Source organism: Diceros bicornis, chromosome 14 (assembly GCF_020826845.1).
Source record: "Diceros bicornis minor isolate mBicDic1 chromosome 14, mDicBic1.mat.cur, whole genome shotgun sequence".
Classification (NCBI taxonomy): domain Eukaryota; kingdom Metazoa; phylum Chordata; class Mammalia; order Perissodactyla; family Rhinocerotidae; genus Diceros; species Diceros bicornis.
This window is the reverse complement of record NC_080753.1, coordinates 22265555-22285780: the sequence shown is the minus strand read 5'-3', so window position 1 is coordinate 22285780 and position 20226 is coordinate 22265555. Positions and strand designations below refer to the sequence as shown.

At 57.2% G+C, this 20226-nt stretch overlaps 2 protein-coding genes across 14 annotated transcripts in view; one reads left to right on the top strand and one right to left on the bottom strand.

Annotated features, from left to right (window-relative positions):
• The window catches only part of TJAP1 (tight junction associated protein 1), a 25190-nt gene extending 8721 nt beyond the window's left edge, over window positions 1-16469 (top strand). For 5 of the 13 annotated variants that reach the window (XM_058554280.1, XM_058554282.1, XM_058554279.1 and 2 more), the window contains 10 exons: window positions 1558-1668; window positions 1760-1896; window positions 8782-8879; window positions 9572-9697; window positions 11388-11416; window positions 12116-12328; window positions 12487-12553; window positions 13591-13698; window positions 13792-13875; window positions 14647-16469. In XM_058554280.1, the coding sequence (XP_058410263.1) occupies window positions 8877-8879; window positions 9572-9697; window positions 11388-11416; window positions 12116-12328; window positions 12487-12553; window positions 13591-13698; window positions 13792-13875; window positions 14647-15747 (1731 nt within the window). In that variant the 5' untranslated portion in view covers window positions 1558-1668; window positions 1760-1896; window positions 8782-8876 and the 3' untranslated portion in view covers window positions 15748-16469. Of the gene's footprint in view, window positions 1-1557; window positions 1669-1759; window positions 1897-2410; window positions 2537-8781; window positions 8880-9571; window positions 9698-11387; window positions 11417-12115; window positions 12329-12486; window positions 12554-13590; window positions 13699-13791; window positions 13876-14646 lie in introns of all 13 variants that reach the window. The other 8 variants (XM_058554284.1, XM_058554275.1, XM_058554283.1 and 5 more) reach the window with 5 other exon arrangements.
• LRRC73 (leucine rich repeat containing 73) lies at window positions 16446-20226 on the bottom strand. The gene is made up of 6 exons (XM_058554292.1): window positions 19460-20226; window positions 18694-18854; window positions 18244-18366; window positions 17779-17874; window positions 17403-17630; window positions 16446-17251 (listed from the first exon to the last, which is right to left on the bottom strand). The coding sequence occupies exons 1-6, from the start codon at window positions 19729-19731 to the stop codon at window positions 17181-17183; spliced, it is 951 nt and encodes a 316-aa protein (XP_058410275.1). The 5' UTR covers window positions 19732-20226; the 3' UTR covers window positions 16446-17180.

The window sequence follows — 20226 nt, the reverse complement described above, 5'->3', positions numbered from 1 at the left end:
AAGTGCCATGTGGGCATCAACATTTCCATCTCTCGTGTTGTTTCTCCCCTTCACTCCTTTTTTATTTTTGGCTGGGAAGAGAGGAAAATTACCTGATTTCTTAGCCTCTATTTCAGTGCAGAGAGAGTCTCTGGTTTCTGAAACCTTGGATTAGCTGGGTTACTTGCTGCTCTACCTTTTGAAAGCAAACCAAACCCAGCTGGTATTTTTTTTTTTTAATTTTATTTATTTATTTTTTCCCTCAAAGCCCCAGTAGATAGCTATATGTCATAGTTGCACATCCTTCTAGTTGCTGTATGTGGGACGCGGCCTCAGCATGGCCGGAGAAGCAGTGCGTCGGTGCACGCCCGGGATCCGAACCCGGGCCGCCAGTAGCAGAGCGCGCGCACTTAACCACCAAGCCACGGGGCCGGCTCCCAGCTGGTATTTTTTTGATTTTGTTTTGTGGGTGAGGATTCTGAAGGTAGCCTGTCAATGGCCATGCTTTCTTAGCAGTCCACGGAAGAGGTCAGAACCCATAGGAAGAGTTGGTCATCTTCTCTTCCAGGTGGTTGTCTCACCTGCAGTCAGGCCTTGGCCTTTTGAGCTCTGGGGCTGTTGTCAGAGCGATATAGGGAGCCCAGTGAGTAGGCCATTGCGTTGGGAAGCCTATTGGAGGCTTTTCCTGCCTGCATTAATCATTAACCTAGGCTTGAGAGAGGGCCAGGCCCTTCTGTGGGGCCAAGGTGGTCACTGTTCTCCCCTTCTACCCCGAGGCATCTACAGGGCTTTCCAGACCAAAGGGAGAATCCCTCTCCTGTTTTTTCCTTCCCAGCATGTTGCCCTTCTCTATTAAGCACAAGCAGTATTTGCTGATACATTTGTGGTAGCTTTCCTATCCTGTTGCCCCAGGGGTCACATCTTGTGGGGTCTCTGGGACTCCACTGCTGTGGCCGCATTTGTCTTGAGATCTCTAAGCCAGGGTATGTCACTTCCCCTGGGTGGTTCTGGAGGCTTCAGGAAAGTGTTTTCTACTGTTCCTGGGCTTGCTGTGATGGGAACACTAGCCTTTCTGAGTGTTGCTCATTCTGAGGGGATGGATTAGTCCCCGTTGGAGTCTGAGAGCCTGGCTGTAGCAGAGCCTTTATCCTCACTCTTTGTGTTCCTAAGGGGCCAGCTTTCTGGGCAGCACCATCCCCCTGGCCCTTTCAGAAACTGAAAAGTGGCAGTGTGCCGCCTCTGCCCTTGACTGGCCGAGCTCTGGGCCAGGTCACACATTATGCCTCATTATACTGTGCTTTCCATGCAGCTCTTGTTGCAGCCTCTGGTTCCTGGGCCAGTGCTGTCTCAGCCCCTTTCCTTGGAGTCTGTGGGAGGTGGTGGGGTAAACTCTGCCTGCACAGGCATGGGAGGGGTGGCAGCTGCAGCTGTGGGTGGCTTTGTTCTTAGAGCTCAACTTTGAGGACTCTGGTGGAGCCTGGCAGCAGTGTTCAAGGCATAGGCGAGACAGGGGTGCTGCTCCCTGGTAGCAATGCCCCCTTCCACAACAGCTGTCCTCTCTTTCTGTTCACCAACCAGAGAGCCTTGTTACCTGGGGTCAGCGAGCTGGACTCACTGGTTGGCAGGGGGAGTGCTGCACTTCCACGTGGCATGATTTCTGGATGGGAGAAAGCCCCTGAGGGTGTAGTGGTAAGTCTGGAGGAGCTTGCCCTGTCAGGCGAGTGCAGTGTGCACCCTCGGGCATCCTGCAGCTAGGCCTGCCTCTGCTCTCTTTTTGCAGCTCCGGAATTGGGCTGCTCACAAACCAAGCTGTCTGTTTATATGGAGTGCCTGGAGGGCGTCTGCCATGAGTCTGTCGCTAACCGCTAACCGTGCTAACCGGGAGAGCTGGCTGACTGGGGAGAAGACACTAACCCTGTGAGTCTGACTTGGGCCGGCAAACCTGCCCTGGGGGTCCCACCAGCAATGCCTCTGTCCTCCCCTCCTCCTCTCAGCCTGACTGCCTCCTCCCCTTAGTTTACAGCATGGCATCTCCTCTGCTGTCTTGTCCTTTCTACTGAATTCCTTCCATCTTCCCAGTCTCCTTGCTGTGGGTGGGGATGTGCCCCTCCACAGCCAGGAGAGGGGGCCTCCTATGCACGGTCATCTGCCCCTCTGCCAGCCTGCTGCTGGACCCTGCTCCCCTCACCCTTCCCTCAGCCGGTACCATACCTCTCAGTGCTCCCTTAAAACAGAATTGGTTAGAGTTTCTGTTTCATCTGCTTTTAGCACATGGAGTTTGAGACTATCCCTCAGTTACCATGCTGTTTCTGTTTCACGCCTCAGAGACGGATGGAACTAGAGTAGGAAGGGAATTTTCTTCTAGACCAGATAGTTTGCTCCCTCTATCAAGGGGGCAGATTGAATGATGTCCCTATTATTCTCACCCCAGGATGATAATTTAGGATCAACTGCAAAGTTCTCAGGGTTGGGGAGGTTGAAGAAAACCTTGGCATGGCTGTGAGAAATTCCCTGAGCAGAAGAGTGAAGCTACTTAAAAGCTGGAGGTCAGAACCAGGTACCCATCTGAGATGTAGCTCCCATTGGTGACCGTTGCTCTGGGAGGTGGAGTGGCTGGAGTTTGGCCCCCCACCTCCTTCCACGTCTGGAGCTTCACGTGGACTTTAGCCGGGAAGAGCTGGGAAAGGCGCCTCAGCCAGAGAGGGCAGGACCTGGCTTTGGACTCCCTAGTGGGCCTAAGAGAGGCCTTGGCCTCGGATTTGGAGACGGGTGAACAGGCTGCCATGGAGAAGCTCCTGCCAAACTCCCTTCTCCCTGCAGGCTTGGAAAGGAGAAGGGGGTTCTAGAGATAGTAGGAAGGCCAAGTGCTCGGGGCTCCCTAGTGTTCTACACAGGTAACTCTAGACAGACTCTCCGTGTCTCCAGCCTTTGGAGGCAGTGCAGTGTGGGGTAGGCGGGATGGGCGAACTGGAGACCTGAAGGCCCTCCAAGTGGGTTCTACTCCCCTGGGCTATGAGGGCGAAGGCAGGGAGCTGCCCTCCAGCGTGGGATGGGAGACGGGAGTGTGTCAGTGTGAGAGGGCATAGGTGCTGCATGGAGTGTGGGGACCGTGACTGGGGGGTCAGCAAGCTGGAGGGGTTTGTGGCTTGGCTCTGACCAGGAAAGCAAAAGGGGCCTGGAGTGGAGGGCTGGTTCAGGGCCACCCCTCACTGTGCCCTTCCTTGGAGAGGGCATGGGGACTAATGTCAAGTACTGGTTATGATCTTGAGGATTTTTTTGGCCCTCCCTTTATGAGGGGTGGGGGAGTTTGGTTTGCTTGGATCATCATCAGTAGTCTTCAGCCCCTTTGCTCCTGTCAGGTGTTTGCTTGAATGAGAGGCCAGGTGGATAGACTTGACGTATTTGCTGAGCTAGGGAGCCAGGTGAGCTCTCACAGGTCACCAGCACTAGTTCTGTGTCCTCAGGATTACTCTGGGGCAGAATAATTTCCACCCATTTTGGCTTTTAAAAACCTGTCAGTCTGTTCCACTTAGAGCAGGCAGGGGGCCAGTTCAGGGCCACAGGCAGCTTGTCCCAAGACGGTGAGGTTGTACTTGCCCAGAGGGGTGGCAGGCATGGCTGTTAGGGGGGCAGCAGGGCTGGTCTGGGCACAGACTGGCATCTTCCAGTCTAGTCATCCGCCCAGAGCAGAGCCTGCCCAGGCCCCACCCCGTGCTCTGCTGGCTGCTTGCCCGCCACGCGCCCAGGATTGCTGAGGGCTTTGCTCATGTAGCTCAGGAACAGCTGCATGCTGGGAACTGGGGGCTGGTGGCAAGCAGGAGGGGCACCAGGGACGGTGTGGGGAAGACAGAACCCAGCCAGCTCTGGTAGGATCAGCTCACTGTGCTGGGAGACTGTTCTGCCATTCACTGACAGTCAAGGTGGAGAGGGGCCATATTCATGCTGCGGGTGGGGGCGAGGTCCTTGTGAGCAATCCCCAGGGCCCCTGCTGGGTCACCTGGTTACAGGGCTGGCCCTTGCAGGGTGGTGGTTTGTGTTTCTAGGGCCTCAGTTGGAGGCAGAGCCTGGATTTCAGAGGCTTGAGAAGCAGCTGGGCTTGCATAGCAGGAGTGTGCCCTGCCCCAGAGGTGCAGCTTCTTCCAGGCTTACAGAGTTCAGAGACTCCGCATCCAGGGTTTATGGTTGAGGACGCTTCCCGCAGGGAAGGCTCTAGTCCCTGTGTGATCAGATGTTCATGTTTTAGCAGTTGATTAGGGGCTTTAGGAAGGGCCTATGTTTATGTTTATTATTTATTTATATCCTGCTGGGTTCCCAGGGAATTAAGGCAGCATACAACACAGCTGGAATGTTCTGAAAACGGGCTAGTTTTCCTTTTATATTAAAAGCAGTAGCGATTGCTGACTTCTGTTTGACTTTGTTTGGGTGAATTATGAAGAAGAGCTTTAATGATTTTTGTGGTGATGTGTGGGCCCTCCCTGATTCAGAAGATTGGGTTCATTGACCCTTCAAGGTCCGTCACTTGCTTGATTCAGTGCCAGCTGTGAGCAGAAAGGTAGGTGAGGAAGTGGTCTGAGACCAGATAAACTGTTGGGCCATCGTCTCTTAAAGAGACTGTGGGTGATGTGGGGAGCGGGGGAGGGAGCTGGTCTCTCTAGGGCAGGGCAGCTGAACCAGCGCGGGTGGAGTGAGGTAGCAGTGCAGAACTTGGGGCGCTGGAAGGGACATCTGGTGGGGGGAAGTCAGAAGTTTGAAAAGCCAAAGAACCACAGCCATTTTGGATTCCATCCTGTCTGCCTCTACTGGGCCATTGTGGAAGGGGTGGTCTCTGAGCCCTCAGCAGGGAGAAGGCTGGATGCTTGGATCTCCCCTCCTCTCCTGCACCTTTGACTTTGCCCTGGGCCTTGGGCAGACCCACAGAAAGGAAGGCAGAAGGAAGTGAGAGAGTGTCCTTGGCTCTTGGGCTTGAACCTTTTTGTTGTTGCCTCCTGTGGGTGTTTGCTGGGAGTAGGAATTAGGACAGTGGTTTGGAGAGAATCAGGATTCTGAAGAGTTTTCTCCTTATCCTACTCGGTCTCCAGCATCGGTGATCCCTGACCACGGTGGAGGCCCCTGTCACATACACATACTCTCCGATCCATGAAAGGGAGCAGGTATGAGTTCCAGCTCCTGGTTAAAGAGTGATGCTTGGCAAATGTTTTGTCCTTCGATTAAAGGATACTGCTCAGCCAACTTCTGGCACATTTCTCCTTATATTTGTCTCTGTCTACATTGTCTGCTCAGCTATTCAGTAGGTTCAGAGTGCAGGTTCGCTGTGCGTGCCGAGTCCCATTTCTAATGAAAGTAGACTTTGTTCTCTGGAGGCAGCTAATCGTGCCCCATGGGCTGTAATCAGGGAGAAGGTATTTAATACGGGGCAGGCGGCAACAGGCGGCCTGCACCGCCTGGCAGATTGCAACATGGCAATTAGGAAGCTATCACCCCTTCTCTGCCCCAGCAGATACGTGGTTGAGTCTCTCTGAACTGATTTTGAGTAAGTGAAGAATGAATACTATGCAGAAGAGGAAGGAGGAGGCGGGGTTAGGTGGGGTGGGGGCAGTGAGAGGTGAGGAGAGCTGCTTTCTCTTCTCACCCCACCTCCATGAGATGGGGAGGGTTTACTGCTGCTCTGGGCGTCTCCCTCAGCAGTGCCTACGGGTCCAGCTGGAGGAGCCCCAGACCAGACTGGGTCAGCCAGAGGTTTTCACCTAGGCCTCAGTCTTCCTCCCAGAGCATGGCTGTTCTTGTAGTACAAACCCAACATATCATCTGGTGGCTCCCCGTTCTAAGTCATCTGCCTCCAATTCCTTGAAACTCAGGTAGTTTGGGGTGAGGGATGGGAGTGACATTCATCCCTGTCGATTTCTAGACCTTCCAGAAAACCATTTTCTTGGAGGTGCCCTGGAGCCAGCTCAGGACCCAGAGGCCAAAGCCCTCAGAGGCTGCTTGCTTGCTCGTCATGGCCCATGTCCCATTCTGAGTTGTCCAGCTGCTTTATCTAGGGGCCTTGTCTTCTTGACACAGGATTGGGAGTCCTCCTTGGGCTGAAACACTCCAAGGCAACCTGGCAACCTTTGGTGAAGATGTGGCCAGGGGAGGCCGCACATGGTAGCTGGGTCTTCCTGGAGGGACTGCTCTGCTGCCTTCCAGCTCGCCTTTCATCTTCTCCCAGCTCGTGGGCCTGGTGTCCAGCTGCTTCTCGCTTTGTTCTCCACTGCACCTGGCATTGGCTCTTACCTCTGGGTCTGTCCTTCCCTGCAGCGCTTCCAGTCAAGGACAGCAGCCTGCCAGGCCCGTTGTGTCCCTGTTCAGTGCTGGAATTGTGGGCCCCTGTGGGCTGGATCTGGGGCACTTATCAGATCTCAGGAGTTGGAGCTAGGGCCCTGATACACACTACTATTTATGGACATGGGGTGGGGATTAGCATAGACTCTCCCTCATGGACTTGTGTTGGGGATACTGCAGGCTCCCTGGTGGCCTGTCTCCCTAGTGGCATTGCCTTCTGCTTCCCCAGTGGGGAGTGGTTCCCCTCCTTGTGACTCTGACGTGTATGGAAAGAGCAGACTGGCTGGGGGAGATAACCCCTGCTCCAGTCACCGCTACCACTCATCCCAGAGAGTCTGGATTGCATTTACTAGCCATCTCTCTACAAGCCACATCTACACTTTCTGCCCCCTCAGCAAGCCAGATATCTGGCCGTGGAAGCCCTGGGAATATGTGCCAGGGGGCCAGGGAGTGGGGACTTGAGGTCAAGATGAGGCAGGATGAGGTGTAGGATGTGTGACAACTAGAGCTGGGGCTGCGGGCATGGAGTGAGGCTGCTCTGCCTACAGGTAGAATTTACCAGATAGCTGAGCATGTCAGTGTCCTCCCTGCCCGCCCAGTGCCCATTCAGCTGTCCTGGTGCCTAGAGGACGGTGTGGGCATTGGCAGGAATAGGGCTAGGGAAGAAAAGAAGAGGCTGAAAATAGAGGGGGGTACACAGGGGCCTGCAGGGAGCAAGCAGCAACTCAACTGACTGGGGAGTAGATGGGGAAGGTCACGGGGGCCTAATTTCTCTGCAGAGAAGGGGAGAAGGCCAGGCCAGCTCTGGAGCCTGCCCTGGATTTTGAAGAAGCTCTTGGCTTCCTGTGTCTCTTACTTCTGTCTCTGCCACCCTTTCTAACTCATATGTACCACACACTTACACCCCCCGAGGATCAGAACCCAGGTATCCAGGTTGGCTTGGGACTTTCTGGGCCTCTCCCCCAGGCCATAGGAGCTCCCACCCCTGGGGCCTTCTGGAGGGGTGGCCCCGGGGAACCTGTAGGGCTGCCTTGCTTGCTCCTCACACCCCAGGAATGTGCTGTCCTCTCAGGCCCGCCCGGATTCCTGCGCAGGGAGTCAGCCCGACACAGCATGCTGCTTGTGCCCTGTGGGGACACGTTCTGCCTCACCATCAAAGGGGTGAAGGTTGGCGGCTCGTGCCTGCTGCCATGCCCCAGTTCCTGCAGAGCCCCAAGCCAGAGACCAAGCTGCCCAGACAGAGGAGGGAGGCCGCTCCTGTTCCCCGCCCTCCCTCCTCTCCATTCCTCCTGCCTCAGGCCCTGTTGGAATGTGACAGGAGTCATGGTCAGGGCATGTCCCAACAGCAGGAACACATGCTTTAGCCCGCAAGGCTTCCCTCAGCCCCCAGCTCTGTTTAGGTGGATGGCAGTGGGAAGATTGTTTATGCCCAGAAGGCCACCTAAGGTTACTGCCTCCATTGGTCCCTGTGGTGGCTGCTGCCCCCGTGCTGCAGCCTAGCTTATTACAGGTGGGGCCAAAGCTCGGAACCCCAGGAACCTGGAGGGGTCCTCTCAGGTCACTCAGACCAGCCACCTTTGTGTAGATGAGGAACAGGCTTATCCAGTTCCTCATCTGGAAGGGACTTACCCAGGGCCACGCAGTGTGTCAGAAGCAGCACTGAGCCTGGAACCCAGGTGTCTCAGCCCCTAGACTTTGGTTTTCTACACTAGGGTTTCTCAATTTTGGCACTGTCAACATTTTGTGCTGATAATTCTTTGTCATGGGGGCTGTCCTGTGCATTATAGGATGTTGAGCAGCATCCCTGGCCTCTACCCACTAGATGCCAGTAGCACCCTCCACTGTCAGGACAACCAAAAATGTCCTCACACATTTGCTATATATCTGGGAAAGGCAGGGGGCCACGGGGGGACCAAACTCACCCTGGTTGAGAACCATCATTGCTCTAAACCGCTGCCTTTTCAGATTTTCTCTCCTGGACCTACCCTTCCTCATTGCAAAGTCTGTTTACCACCATTGTACACAGTAGTAGTCTTTGGGCTCCTTCTGAAAACACTGGTAGGAGCTTTCTTTCCAGCATCTTCTCTGGTGTCTACTAGGCTTTTTCCTGGTGTTCTCTTCTGCAACCCATGTTCCCCCAATCTCTTAGTTGTTTCCAGACTCTGAGAGGCCTGGGATATGAACAGGACAGATGTGGTGTAGGAAATGTACAGGACGGGACTAGGCCTATTCCAGAATCAGGTGTGTGGTAAGCTGAGACCATGGACACAGACACGTGACAGTGCTTTCATGGAGAAAAGCAGGAGCTCAGTGCTTCCAGTCCTCTCCCGCCTCCACTGCTTTCCCTTCAGACTCCTGTTCCATGGCTTTCTTGCCTGGCTCTCCCTGGGGTCCTGCTAGGGACTGGGCAGACCAGCCTGTGGTACTGACAGACAGGCGGCTGACACCTGGTTTCCACTTTCTTCCCTTCTCCGGTTTCAGGAGCTGTTGGCTAGAGGAAGTGAAGGGGCCGTGGGATGCGGAGAGCCCCGGGCTAACTTCCGGACAGCGGAACAGAGCGAGCTGCCGACAGACGGATGGTATGTCCCTGTGATGCCTGCACCCCCTACTTGGCTCTCTTCTGGGGACGCTGGCAGATGAGGGGGCTGCCGGGTGACCCCCCCTTGGTCGGGGCTGGTGAAAAGAGAGTGGTGGAGGCCAGAGAGGCTTGGCCTTCAGAGCTCGTGAGCTTGGAGACCCCCACTGAGGAGCCTGGTTGGGTGAACATTCTCAAACCCTTGCTTTTCTGGTTACGAATTTTTTAAAGCTAACATTTACTGAACATTTCCTAAGTGCCAGGTACTGTTTTTAGTGCTTTACATAATCTTCACAACAGCCCTATGAAATTGCTGCTATTCTCATCCCCAATTTAGAGTTGAGGAAACCGATACATAGGGAGCAGGTTTTCCCTCAGAGGCCTTCTCTTGAGCCCACAAGAGTGAGTGGTGGGCTGCTCTTTGGACTCTTCGCCCCACTCCTGGGGCACAGGCCCTGGCCCTGCCTTTCCCACTCTTCTCTTCCCATTGGACCTGGGCTCCCCTCTAGCACTCCCCTGACCCATGGACACCGACACACCAGAGTTCAGTCCTTCTAATGACCCCACCAATGGCCCAGACCTGCCTGCCTGCCTGGTGGCTCCTATCTCTGTCCCCTTTTACCGTTCTTTTTTCCCCTCAGTCCAGAGGCCTCTTGTCCAGGTCTCTGAGCCTCCTACTTCCTTGCTTCCCCTCAGCAGGTCGAGGAGCCCTCACCTCCCAGAATGACCAGTGCGGCCCCTGCTAAGAAACCCTACCGTAAGGCACCACCTGAGCATCGGGAGTTGCGGCTGGAAGTTCTTGGATCCCGGCTGGAGCAGGAGGTCAGCAAGACTGGTACCCTGCGCTGGCTGGCAGAGGCAGGCCTCTGAGGCTGGGTGTCTCGCTGGCTTCTCCCACCTGAGGGGACTTCTCGTCTTCTGAGTTGGGGTGAGGCGTTGCTAGTACAGGCCTGGAGCCTGCTAGCTGCAGCAGTGCTGGAAGGGGCAGTGTTGGCTCCTAGAGGACAGCTGTGAGTACATGTCCACAGGTCATGGAACCCCTGTGGATCACTTCGTAGCGCAGCAGAAATGATCCTGCACAGTATTGTTCTTCCTGCAGGAGGCAGCCCACCAGACTGAGGGGTCCTAACGTGCTGGAGGCTGGGACTCTGGCCCTCTGCCAGTGGAGGAGGGCCCTTCAACCTGCGGCCCCTCTAGGGGTTGTTAGGAGGCGGTGCTCCAGCACTTCCCACCAGGCCAGCTGTTCTTCTCTGGCCCTGGAAGTCTGGCCCTTCCTCCAGCTTTGCTTTGTTTGGCTGACATTTGTTAAATACGTGCTGCCTGCTGGAAACTGCGTTAGGTTCTTAGGAGGCCTTCTTCAGTCAACTGCAAAACGTTCTCCAAATCGGTTATCCTCCCTCATTAAGTTTACTGACAGGAGGAAACGAGTGTTGCCGTGGTTTATTCACCTTATTGCCTTGTTTCCACCCTGTTGTGGCAGATAGAGCACGTTTACAGAACCTGAGAGACAGTCAACGCATGCTGCGCATCTGGTGTCCCATGGCCCACTTTGGTCAGATGCAGGGCAGAAGTGCCATGACTTGCCCACTTCAGGGAACATGAAATAAAAAGGCCGAGTGTTGTGCTAGGTGCTACCCAGTGGGCATTCCCCTGGTTTTGTAGATGAGGACACTGAGGCTCAGTGAGGTTAAATTAGCCGTAAGCAGTGTGTGGTAGAACGGGATCAAATCCAGGTGTCAGTGGCTCCAGAGGCCGTGGTCTGGGCACCCACCACATTTTCCTGCCCGTGCCTGGCGTTCTGAAGCAGTCAGCTCCATTTGGAGTGGCCCTGTGACATTTCCCTTTTGCCGTTAGCATGTGCCTGCTCTGCTTTGTGGTTGGCTGAGCTCTGGCTCTTGGGCTGTGACCAGCGTGGGGGCTTGGGGAGGGTGGGGCAGGTGGTTAAAAGCAAGACAAGACACGTCACTCTCTCAGTCAGGCTTGGCCCAGAGGCGCTCTTTCATCCATGCACTTGTTCCTTCCGGGCCTCAATAAAGACCTAATGCTGCCCACCTTCCCCCCAGGGGACCAGGAGAGTTTGTCAGAGCTCAGAACCCTCCTAGAGCTCACCTCCCTTCTTTACTTCCCAGGAAGGTCTCTGCCTTGCCTGCAGGGCCCACTGGGAGCTCAGTGAACAGCTGAGAGTCTCTCTTTATCCCCGGGAGAGGTGGCATAGGTACCAGGATTCATTTGCAACTGGCTTTAGGATTAAGAGAGGGGTTGGAGCTGGTGTGGGTAAGGGTGAGGGTTGGAAGGGGTTCTGGAATCTTCTTGTTGGCAGGGGAGAGAATAATCTAGGCTTGCCTGGGCGTTACTGGATTGCCTCCATCTCTGCAGGACCTGACAGCCTACTCTGCTGTGAGAGTCTTTGGGCTTCAGACATGGCCCTTTCCAGGGCTGTTTGGAGGGTGGGCTAAGCATAACGCCAGTTGGTCCAGAGCTGAGCCTCAACCTTCTGTTCTTTTGTGCCCAGGAGCCCCTGACTGATGCGGAGAGGATGAAGTGAGTATCTGCTGCCTGAGAGCCTGCCCTGCCTCAACTCTGTCCCTCTTAGCTCCAAGCGAGGCTCTGGGTACAGTTGGGCTTTTCCTTGGATTAGGTAAATATTGGGGTGGGGTGTTTTAGGGACTCTGGGAGCAGGCTTGATGTTGTAGATATTCCTTTTGGGAAGAGGTTTTGTTCCATGGGCTCTAAGAGAGCCTAGAATCAAAGGGGGGCTGGCTCTGAGGGCCTGCTCTTGCCAGAGAGCCCTTCCCCAGCTCCTGGCCCCCCTGTGCCAGCTGCCTCCCTGCAGCCCTTTCTGTCAGCCATGTGAGGCCTCTGGAGAAGAGGGCAGTGCTGGGCTGGACTTCCAAGAGATTAATAATGGAGCAGCCTGATTGTGCAGTGAGGAAACTGGAGCTGGGGGCTTGGTGGCTGGCTGGCTTGGGCTGTAACCAGAGATAGGCTGAGAACTGTATCCCCCCCATTCTGTCTTCTCATTCTTGTCCAATGAGGGGGTGTTGGACTGCCCTCTGCCTCCCCCATCCTCCAAGCCAGGTCATGTTCTCAGGACCAGCAGGCCTATGGAATCTACTGCCCTAGACTCAGGCTGAGTCCTTATGTCATCCCTACTTCTTCCTTCCTGAGACCAGCCTGGGGCTCCAGGGCTGGGCCTTCTGTCTCTGATGCCCCTCTGCCCTTAACCCCTCACCCTGCTAGGCTGTTGCAGCAGGAGAATGAGGAGCTTCGCCGGCGCTTGGCCTCAGCCACCAGGCGCACTGAGGCCCTGGAGCGTGAGCTGGAAATCGGGCAGGACAGCCTGGAGCTGGAGCTGGGCCAGAGCCGCGAGGAGCTGGACAAGTTTAAGGACAAGTTCCGCAGGTGTGGGCACGAGGGGCCAGGACACACAGGCACACATCTCCCCATTCATAGGTTAGCTGGAAGAGGCCTTCAAGATCATTTGATTCTCATGAGATAACTGAAATTCTGGGAGGAGAATGACTTGCCCAAGATACCATATCAAGGAGGGGCTGAGCAGGGTCCAAAGAATAGGATCTTGACCCAGGGCTCTGCCTGTTATTCCTTTACAGGCTGCAGAACAGCTACACAGCTTCCCAGAGGACCAACCAGGAGCTGGAGGACAAGCTGCACACGCTGGTAACCTGTCCGGGAGGGCAGTTTGCCTGGCACTGTGTTCACAGCATAGCAGGGGGCTAGGACTTGCCAGGGGAATGCCGTTTTGCCCTGGGGCTTGGGGAGGGGGGTGCGGGGGTGCAGTGGTGGGGAGGGGACCGCAGTGTGCTGTGCAAGTCAGGACTGTCCTAATGCTCACACTGTTTCTCTTCTCTCCTCGTCTTCCCCTCATGCTGCCGCCGTTGCTGCTGCGCTCTCCTCTCAGGCCTCTCTTAGCCACAGCTGGATTTTTGCAGTTGCGTCTGAGTTTGTGTGTTTCCTCCTTTGCCCTGGCCTCCTCCTCAGCTGAGATCTGGGATTGCTGGGCCCTGGCACTTTCCTCTGCCCACTCCTTTCCTCTTCCTCTGTGAGGCCCGTTCGGTAGTCAGGGCCTCTCTCCTGGGGGACAGCTGGGGAGCCTGCTCTTGGCTCCAGCAGAGGTGCTGACTGATGTCACCACTGAACACAGCTTCTCAGCTGCGGTGGCAGCGAACCAAGCCATTAGGGGAAAGGGGGGGCTGTAGATCCAGTCTGTGAGCTGAAGATCAGAAGTCTGCTTTTGAGCCTTCAGCTCCCTCCCGGCTCAACTAGATAATCTCCCAGGCGCCCCAAGCTGCCAGCCAGCCCCACTCCCCCCTCCCTCCTCCTAGCCCGATCCTGGAAACAGCTACACACAGGCTTCAGCCCCTGGGTTTGCACCGTTATTGCCTCTCGGGTACCAGCTGCCTTGCCTAGGGCAAAGAGCCCTCCAGTTCCCTCAAGGGATGGGCAGCTCTTACACAGCTTCTGTCCCGGGCCCCGGCAGCAGTAGGTCATGCTCAGAAAGCCCCCGTTCCACAGCTAGCCCAGAGAACAGGAGAGGTGTCTGGTCTCCTTCTGTCTGTCCATCATCTGTCTCTATTTCGTCCGCCTTGGCTGCCCTAGCGCCTGTGGCTTCCTGTGTCTCTGGGCTGGAGGAGGTGGAAGGGGAGGAAGGGCTGGCTGGGGTGTGGGCTGGGTTCACCACCAGTCTTGTGCCTCAGATCAAGAAGGCTGAGATGGATAGGAAGACACTGGATTGGGAGATCGTGGAGCTGACCAACAAGCTGCTGGATGCCAAGAACACCATCAACAAGCTGGAGGAGCTCAATGTGGGTGCCCCTCGGGGGCCTTCCTCGCCTGTGGCTGGCCCAGCCCTGCTCCCTTGGGCCGGGCCAGGCTCCGAACCGTGTCTGTATCTGCAGGAGCGGTACCGGCTGGACTGCAACCTGGCTGTGCAGCTCCTCAAGTGCAACAAGTCTCACTTCCGTAACCACAAGTTTGCCGATGTGAGTAGAACACCCTCCCCGCCAACGCCAGTCCAGCCTTTTTAGGGCTCCTCTAACTTCAGTTTCTATGCCTCTCTCCATCCTCCTGCCTTTAACTCCCCCTTTCTGCTTTGCCTTCCCCTCGCCTCCATGTCTCTCTCAAGCCGGTCAGCTGCCACTGGTTGGTGTCCTGTGTCCTGTGCTGTCAAGGGCCCAGCACTAGGGCTAGCGGCTGGCCCTGTTGGTATTTCTGGAACAGAGACAGGGCGAGAGGGACTCAACTTCCGGATCTCATGCAGGAAGGAGGGGGTGGCCAGAGCTATCAGCCAGAGGAGTATTGAGAGAGGATTGGGCCCAGCTGATCCCCTAACACCCAGGGGCAAACTTGGGACCCCAAAGCCTCAGGCCTAAGGTTGATGTGGCCTACAGAAGGAGTGAAGGTATTCCCAAGGCTGCTGGTCAGTACAGATTCTCAAACTTATGTCTGGTTTGGGCAGAAGCCACTGCTGAGATGGGGGAGACAGAAGTTTGAGAGCATGTGGGCCTTAGCACCAGTTCAGGGTTCAGGTCCTGGCTGTGTTCATCAAAAGCTTCAAGTTATTTTACCCCCACTGAGCCTCAGTTTGTCTGTGAAGTGAGGATAGACCTTGGCGTGCTGCGAGAACGAGAGAGAGCAGAGTGCGGAGCACACAGTGGTCCTAGTATTTGGTGGCCGTTACTTTTGCCATGAGTCAAGCTGTCTTAGGCTGGGATCAATCATGTCTCTTCCCTTCTTCCGCTCCTTCACTCCAGCTGCCCTGTGAGCTACAGGACATGGTTCGGAAACATCTGCACAGTGGTCAAGAGGCTGCCAGCCTGGAACCTGCCCCTAGCTTGGCACCAGGGGCTGTGGTACCCACCTCCGTCATTGCCCGGGTGTTGGAGAAGCCAGAGTCGCTACTGCTCAATTCAGCCCAGTCAGGCAGTGCCGGGCGCCCCTTGGCTGAGGATGTCTTTGTGCACGTGGACATGAGTGGGGGTGCCCCAGGTGACCCAGCCAGTCCCTCAGCCCCTGGCAGCCCCACCCCCCAACCCAATGGGGAGTGCCAATCTCTGGGCACTGCTGGGGGCTCCCCAGAAGAGGAGCCACCCCTGCCGGCCTTTGAAAAGCTGAGCCCCTACCCCACCCCATCTCCACCACACCCACTGTATCCTGGCCGCAAGGTAATAGAGTTCTCTGAGGATAAGGTGCGAATTCCGCGCAACAGCCCCCTGCCCAACTGCACTTATGCTACGCGCCAGGCCATTTCCCTGAGCCTGGTGGAGGAGGGGAGTGAGCGGGCCCGCCCCAGCCCAGTGCCCAGCAGCCCTGCCTCAGCCCAGGCTTCACCCCACCACCAGCCCAGCCCTGCCCCCCCAACACTCAGTGCCCCAGCCAGCTCTGCCAGCTCTGAGGAGGACCTCCTGGCCAGCTGGCAGCGGGCATTTGTGGACCGTGCTCCACCCCCGGCCGCCGTGGCCCAGCGCACAGCCTTTGGACGTGACGCACTCCCTGAGCTGCAGCGCCATTTTGCTCTTAGCCCAGCTGACAGAGATGAGGAGGTTCTGGCACCCTCTCCCCCACCCAGTGAGCGTGGGATTTTGCTGCTACCAGAACCTGACTCTGGCCTTCCCAGGGAGGAGGAGGAAGAAGAGCTGAACCTGCCCATCAGCCCCGAGGAAGAGCGCCAGAGCCTGCTGCCCAGTGGTAGTGGCACAGAGGAGGGGCCTGGCACCTCTCACACTGAGGTTAGGACCTGGGCACTCCCCAGCTCCAGCCGCCCCCAGCGCAGCCCCAAGAGGATGGGGGTGCACCACCTGCACCGTAAGGACAGCCTGACCCAGGCCCAGGAGCAGGGCAACCTGCTCAACTAGGGCCCCTGCTTGCCTTCCTGCCGCTGCTGCACTGGGACTGCAAGGAGGCCTGGACCCTTGCAGCTCAGGGTCCCCTGCCCACCCGAGCCCTTGAACTTTCCTCCCTCCAGGCCTGCACAGCTCTGTTCCCTGTGTGGATGGGGTCAGGCGGTGGCCACATCAGGCCTTTCAGCTGCATTAACTGTGACTGGCACTGGCTTGCCTCATGGTTTTTCCCCTTTCTTCTTAGAATATTTATTCTCCAAAAGTAATATGCAGCCAGGGCTCAAGACCTTTCTTCCAATCAGCCCAGCCCAAATTGGGCTGTTCTGGGGAGCTGAGGGGTTTATTACATAAGTGTTCATTCTCCATCCTCCTCTCAAATCCATGAGTTTTGTTTGTTTTTTTCGGGCTGAGGGGTGTTGTTGGGATTATTAACCTCTAATTTCTATTTTTCACCTGTTTCCCTCTTCCCCAAATCCCCTGCACGAGCTGTTGCCTTCAAGGGGCCTGGCATGGCAGGCCCTCGGGGATGAGGGAGAGGGCTGACTCAGGGCTCTCCTCAGCTGTTTCCTTCCTCCCTCTGGAAGGGAGTAGAGGGTGGGATTCGGGGGCTTCAAGCTCAGCTCTATGTGAGCCCTAGCCCCCCTCCCAACCTTGGCTCTAGACTGTTACTCCCAGCTGTGGGAAATTTTCACACTGATGACTTTTAAAATTAAACAAAACTATTTTACTGGTATGGCCTAATTTGTCTATTAATGACCTTCCTTCTGCCATTCTTCTCCCCATTCTTGAGTATTGCCAGTCCTTATGATGTCTTAGTCTTTGCTAGTGACTCTCCCTTGCCCCACACTGCCAGGGGCTTCCCTGGGCATGGAGCCTCAGGCAGTGGGAGAGGGTACACCTCAAGTAACCTTGGCAGGGCCCAAGTCTCTCCTTGAGGTGGGGTCCAGTCCAGCCCAGCTCTAGAGGTGGGCTCTTTACCTTAGTTATGATTCTTATTGTGGGGCCTGTGTGTCATCCCAGAACCTCAGAACAGAGACCTGAGCTAGACCGGTTGGGGATATTTGGGGCCAGAGGACGCTGCCTGGAGCTTGGGCTGTGGGGTGGCACTGCCCCCTAGTGGTGTCTAATGGTAATTCCAATTCCTCCCCTACTGCCAGCCCCCAGTGACCACAGCCACACGCCAGGTTGTAGAGTTCATAAAATCTCTTCCCAGCCAGCGGGCTGCAGTCAGAGCTGCCAACAAGTGCAGAGGCATTGCTTTGGGTTAAAGTGCCCCCAAGGCTGTTGCTCAGTCACAGTTTCCAGAGCCTCCCACCACACTGCCAGGAGCTGCCAGAGCCCCAGGCACCCCCTCCCCCTCCCAAGCCCCAGGGCCTGACCCTCATATCTGGGGTAAGGTGCTGGGGACACAGACAAATGTAGTGATGCGCAGAAGCCCATATGGAGAGTCACATCTCGGTCTCAGCCAACAGACTGTCCCCTAGTCCTGACGTCATTAGTACCATCTGAGAGCTGGGATCTGTGGAAGGGCAAAAAGGTGTTCAGACCACAATTTGTTCCTCCAGTGGGGATGGCAAATAGGTGAGAAGTGGCCTAGGTTTCCCACACCCACTCTCACTGGTCCCAAGCCTCTTCCAGACCTGGCTCTGATCAACCCTCAGGGCTCTTACCACTGGGGCACATCCAGGGACTGCTGCCCCTCTGGTGGGCAGCGGGCTCCTGCCCTCTCTCTCGTTCCTGGGTGTTGTCAGCCCCTCCTGCCATCTCCTCCTCCTCCTCCCCCTCAGAGAGGAGGTCACAGATCTGCTGCTGCAGCTCTGGGCTAATGCTGTTCTCAGCCAATACCAGGCTCCGCAAAGCCGTGGGGTAATTTTCCACCATGTCCAGCAGGGTCTGAGGTGCAGGAGAGTATGGAAAAGGATGAACACAGTTAGGGCAGCTCCTCAGGCTCCAACCTGCCACTTTTCCCATATGTCCATAGATGCACTGGCTAACCATCACCCCAACCCCTGGCCCATCCCCAAACATGAAGACTTCTTACCTGAGCTGACTGATTGGTGAGCCCTGTGCCCTCCAAGTCTAGGACCTCTAAGGTGCGGCTGGAGGCCACAGCTACAGCCAGCATCCCTGCCACGTGGTCACCTGGAGAGACAGCACACACTCATCTGCAGGCCTGCTAACCCCTCCTCCCCCTCCACTCTCCATTGCCCTAACAACCTTAGATTCCCACCCCCAGGCCAGGAAACATTGACAATTGGTAGGTGGCCAAGAGGGGAGGATTGTGATTGGTGAGCGACTGGTTGAAGCAGGCCAGGCCCCGGGACAGTGAGGGATGCTTTGATCTACCTGTTGGTCATCTGGTTCTCCACACAAGTGGCTCCTCTACTACCTCCCAGACTCCCCTCTCTTCTTCCTTTCCCCAGTGTGGGCGTTACCATGACAACTGATGGTCCCAGGTTCTTGGATGGGAGTGGGGTGGTGAGAATTGAAGGGGGCTTTCCTGAGCCTCACCCAGGGGGTTGTAGTCCAGATTGAGGACGCGGACCTGGGAGCTGTGGGCCACGGCAATGGCGAGGCGGCTCCAGCCCTTGGGGGTGATGCCAGGGTTGGCACTCAGCGTTAACTCCTTCAAGCCTGGGCAGCATCACAGCAAGAAGCCAAGATGGAGAAGTTCAGGCCCCTCCTCAAGCCCCTCCCTCACCTGGAGTCTCTGCGGTGTCCCTAGTGGCTGGGAGCCCCCCGACAGAGCTCCAGGGCCATTAGAGACCATGCCTTCCCTGCAGCCACCCCCCGCAAGCCTGGATTCCTGCCTCCCTCCTGCTCAGCCCCCAATCCTTTTTCCTGAGAGGATTTTCTCCCACTCTGGCAGAGCCCTCAGCTCTGGGCCACGCCCCCTGCTCTCTGCACTTAGTTGTTCATCAAGGCCATACCAGCCCATGCCCTCAGCAGGGCCCTGCTCACCAGACTTGGCCCCATCTGGGGGCAGGAGGCCACAGATGAGGTTGATGGCTTCATCACCCAGCATGCAGTCCCCCAAGTCCAGAGCCACGAGGGCAGGGTGGAGGGCCAAGGCTGGATTTAGCAAGGCCAGCCCCGCATCTGTCAGGGGGCTCCCATGCAGGCTGGGGGTGAGACCAGAGAGCAGAGGTTACTGTAGTCATCAGCCCCATCTGTAGGGGGAAGCAGCACCTTCCCTTATGTGAGCCCTAGGGGTGAGGAGGGCACTCGGTCACAGCACTTGGGAGAGGCCTTGGGAAGGGAGAAAGAAAATTCTAGGTTCTAAAGGAATACAGGTAGAAGATGAATTTCGTTTCTTTTCTGGGGCAGGGACTGGGATCCAGGACGCAGCGCAGAGAAGGGGTGTGTGGGTGGTGGACTGGGATTCTTCAATGGGCAGATGTAGGGCAGGGGTCTAGTACTCCTTGGGAACTGAGGAGCTGCCCCCAAGAAGGGTGCTTAGGTGAGGAGGTACACGTGCCCTGCTAGGAAGGGGTGGATAAACCATCTCATTTGGGGTGGGGCTGCGCCTGCAAAACTCGGAGATAAGGCATGTGCTTGGAGGGGGTTGTGGACGCCTGGGCAGAGGGATGAGGCGTGTGTGTAAGCGTTGAGAAGGCAGGTTGGTGGAAAGACAGGTACAGGAAAGTGTGTGGAGGAAGAGGAGGTGGCGGGGGAGTGCGAGGAGAGGTGCAGTGCCCGGGACCCCCGTGCGAGGGAGCGCACTCACAAGAGGGACTGGATGGAGCGGTTGGTCCGCAGCGCCTCCGCCAGCTGCTTGATGCGGCTGGGGCTGGACACGACGCCCAGGTTAAGGTTGAGCTGTGCCAGCGACGTGGCCCCGGCCAGGGCCCGGCAGATGCGGCCGAAGTCGCGGTCGCAGAGGCGGCAGCCGCGCAACGAGAGCAGGCGCACGGCGTTGTCGCGCAGGCCGCGGCAGATGTCCCGCACCTCGGCGCCTGACAGCGGCTCCCCCGAAATCTGGATGGAGCTGGGCAGCATCGTACCCGCGGCTGGGCCTCTGGGGCCGGGGCTGGGGCCCGGGCCGCGGCCGAGGTTGGCGGGGCCGCGGGCGGGGTCTGGGTTGGGGTCGGGGCCCGGGCTTGGGGCGCGGCCGAAGCGGGGGCAGCGGCTGCGGCAGAGGCGCAGGCGGAGGCGGCGGCGGCGGCAGGGGCGGCGGCGGCGGCGGCGAGGACCCCGGGGGCCCGGGCCGGAGCCGGCCGGGGTTGCGGGGGAGCCGAGGTCGCCGGCCGGGCCGAGACCGCGGGGCGCTGCGGCCGGGGTGGACCGTGCGGTCCGTGTCTGGGCGGCGGGCCGGGGCGCGAGATCCGGAGCCGACGGGGCGCTGCCTGCGCTTGTCCTCGTCCCTCCGGGTTGCGGCGGCGCTCGGGGGCCTCGGCTTAGGACGCGCGGGACCGGTCTCCGCTCGGAGGCCGCATCTCCCTCCCCTCCTCCAGCCTGGCTCCCCTACCGCCCCGCGGGGAGAGCCCGAAGCGG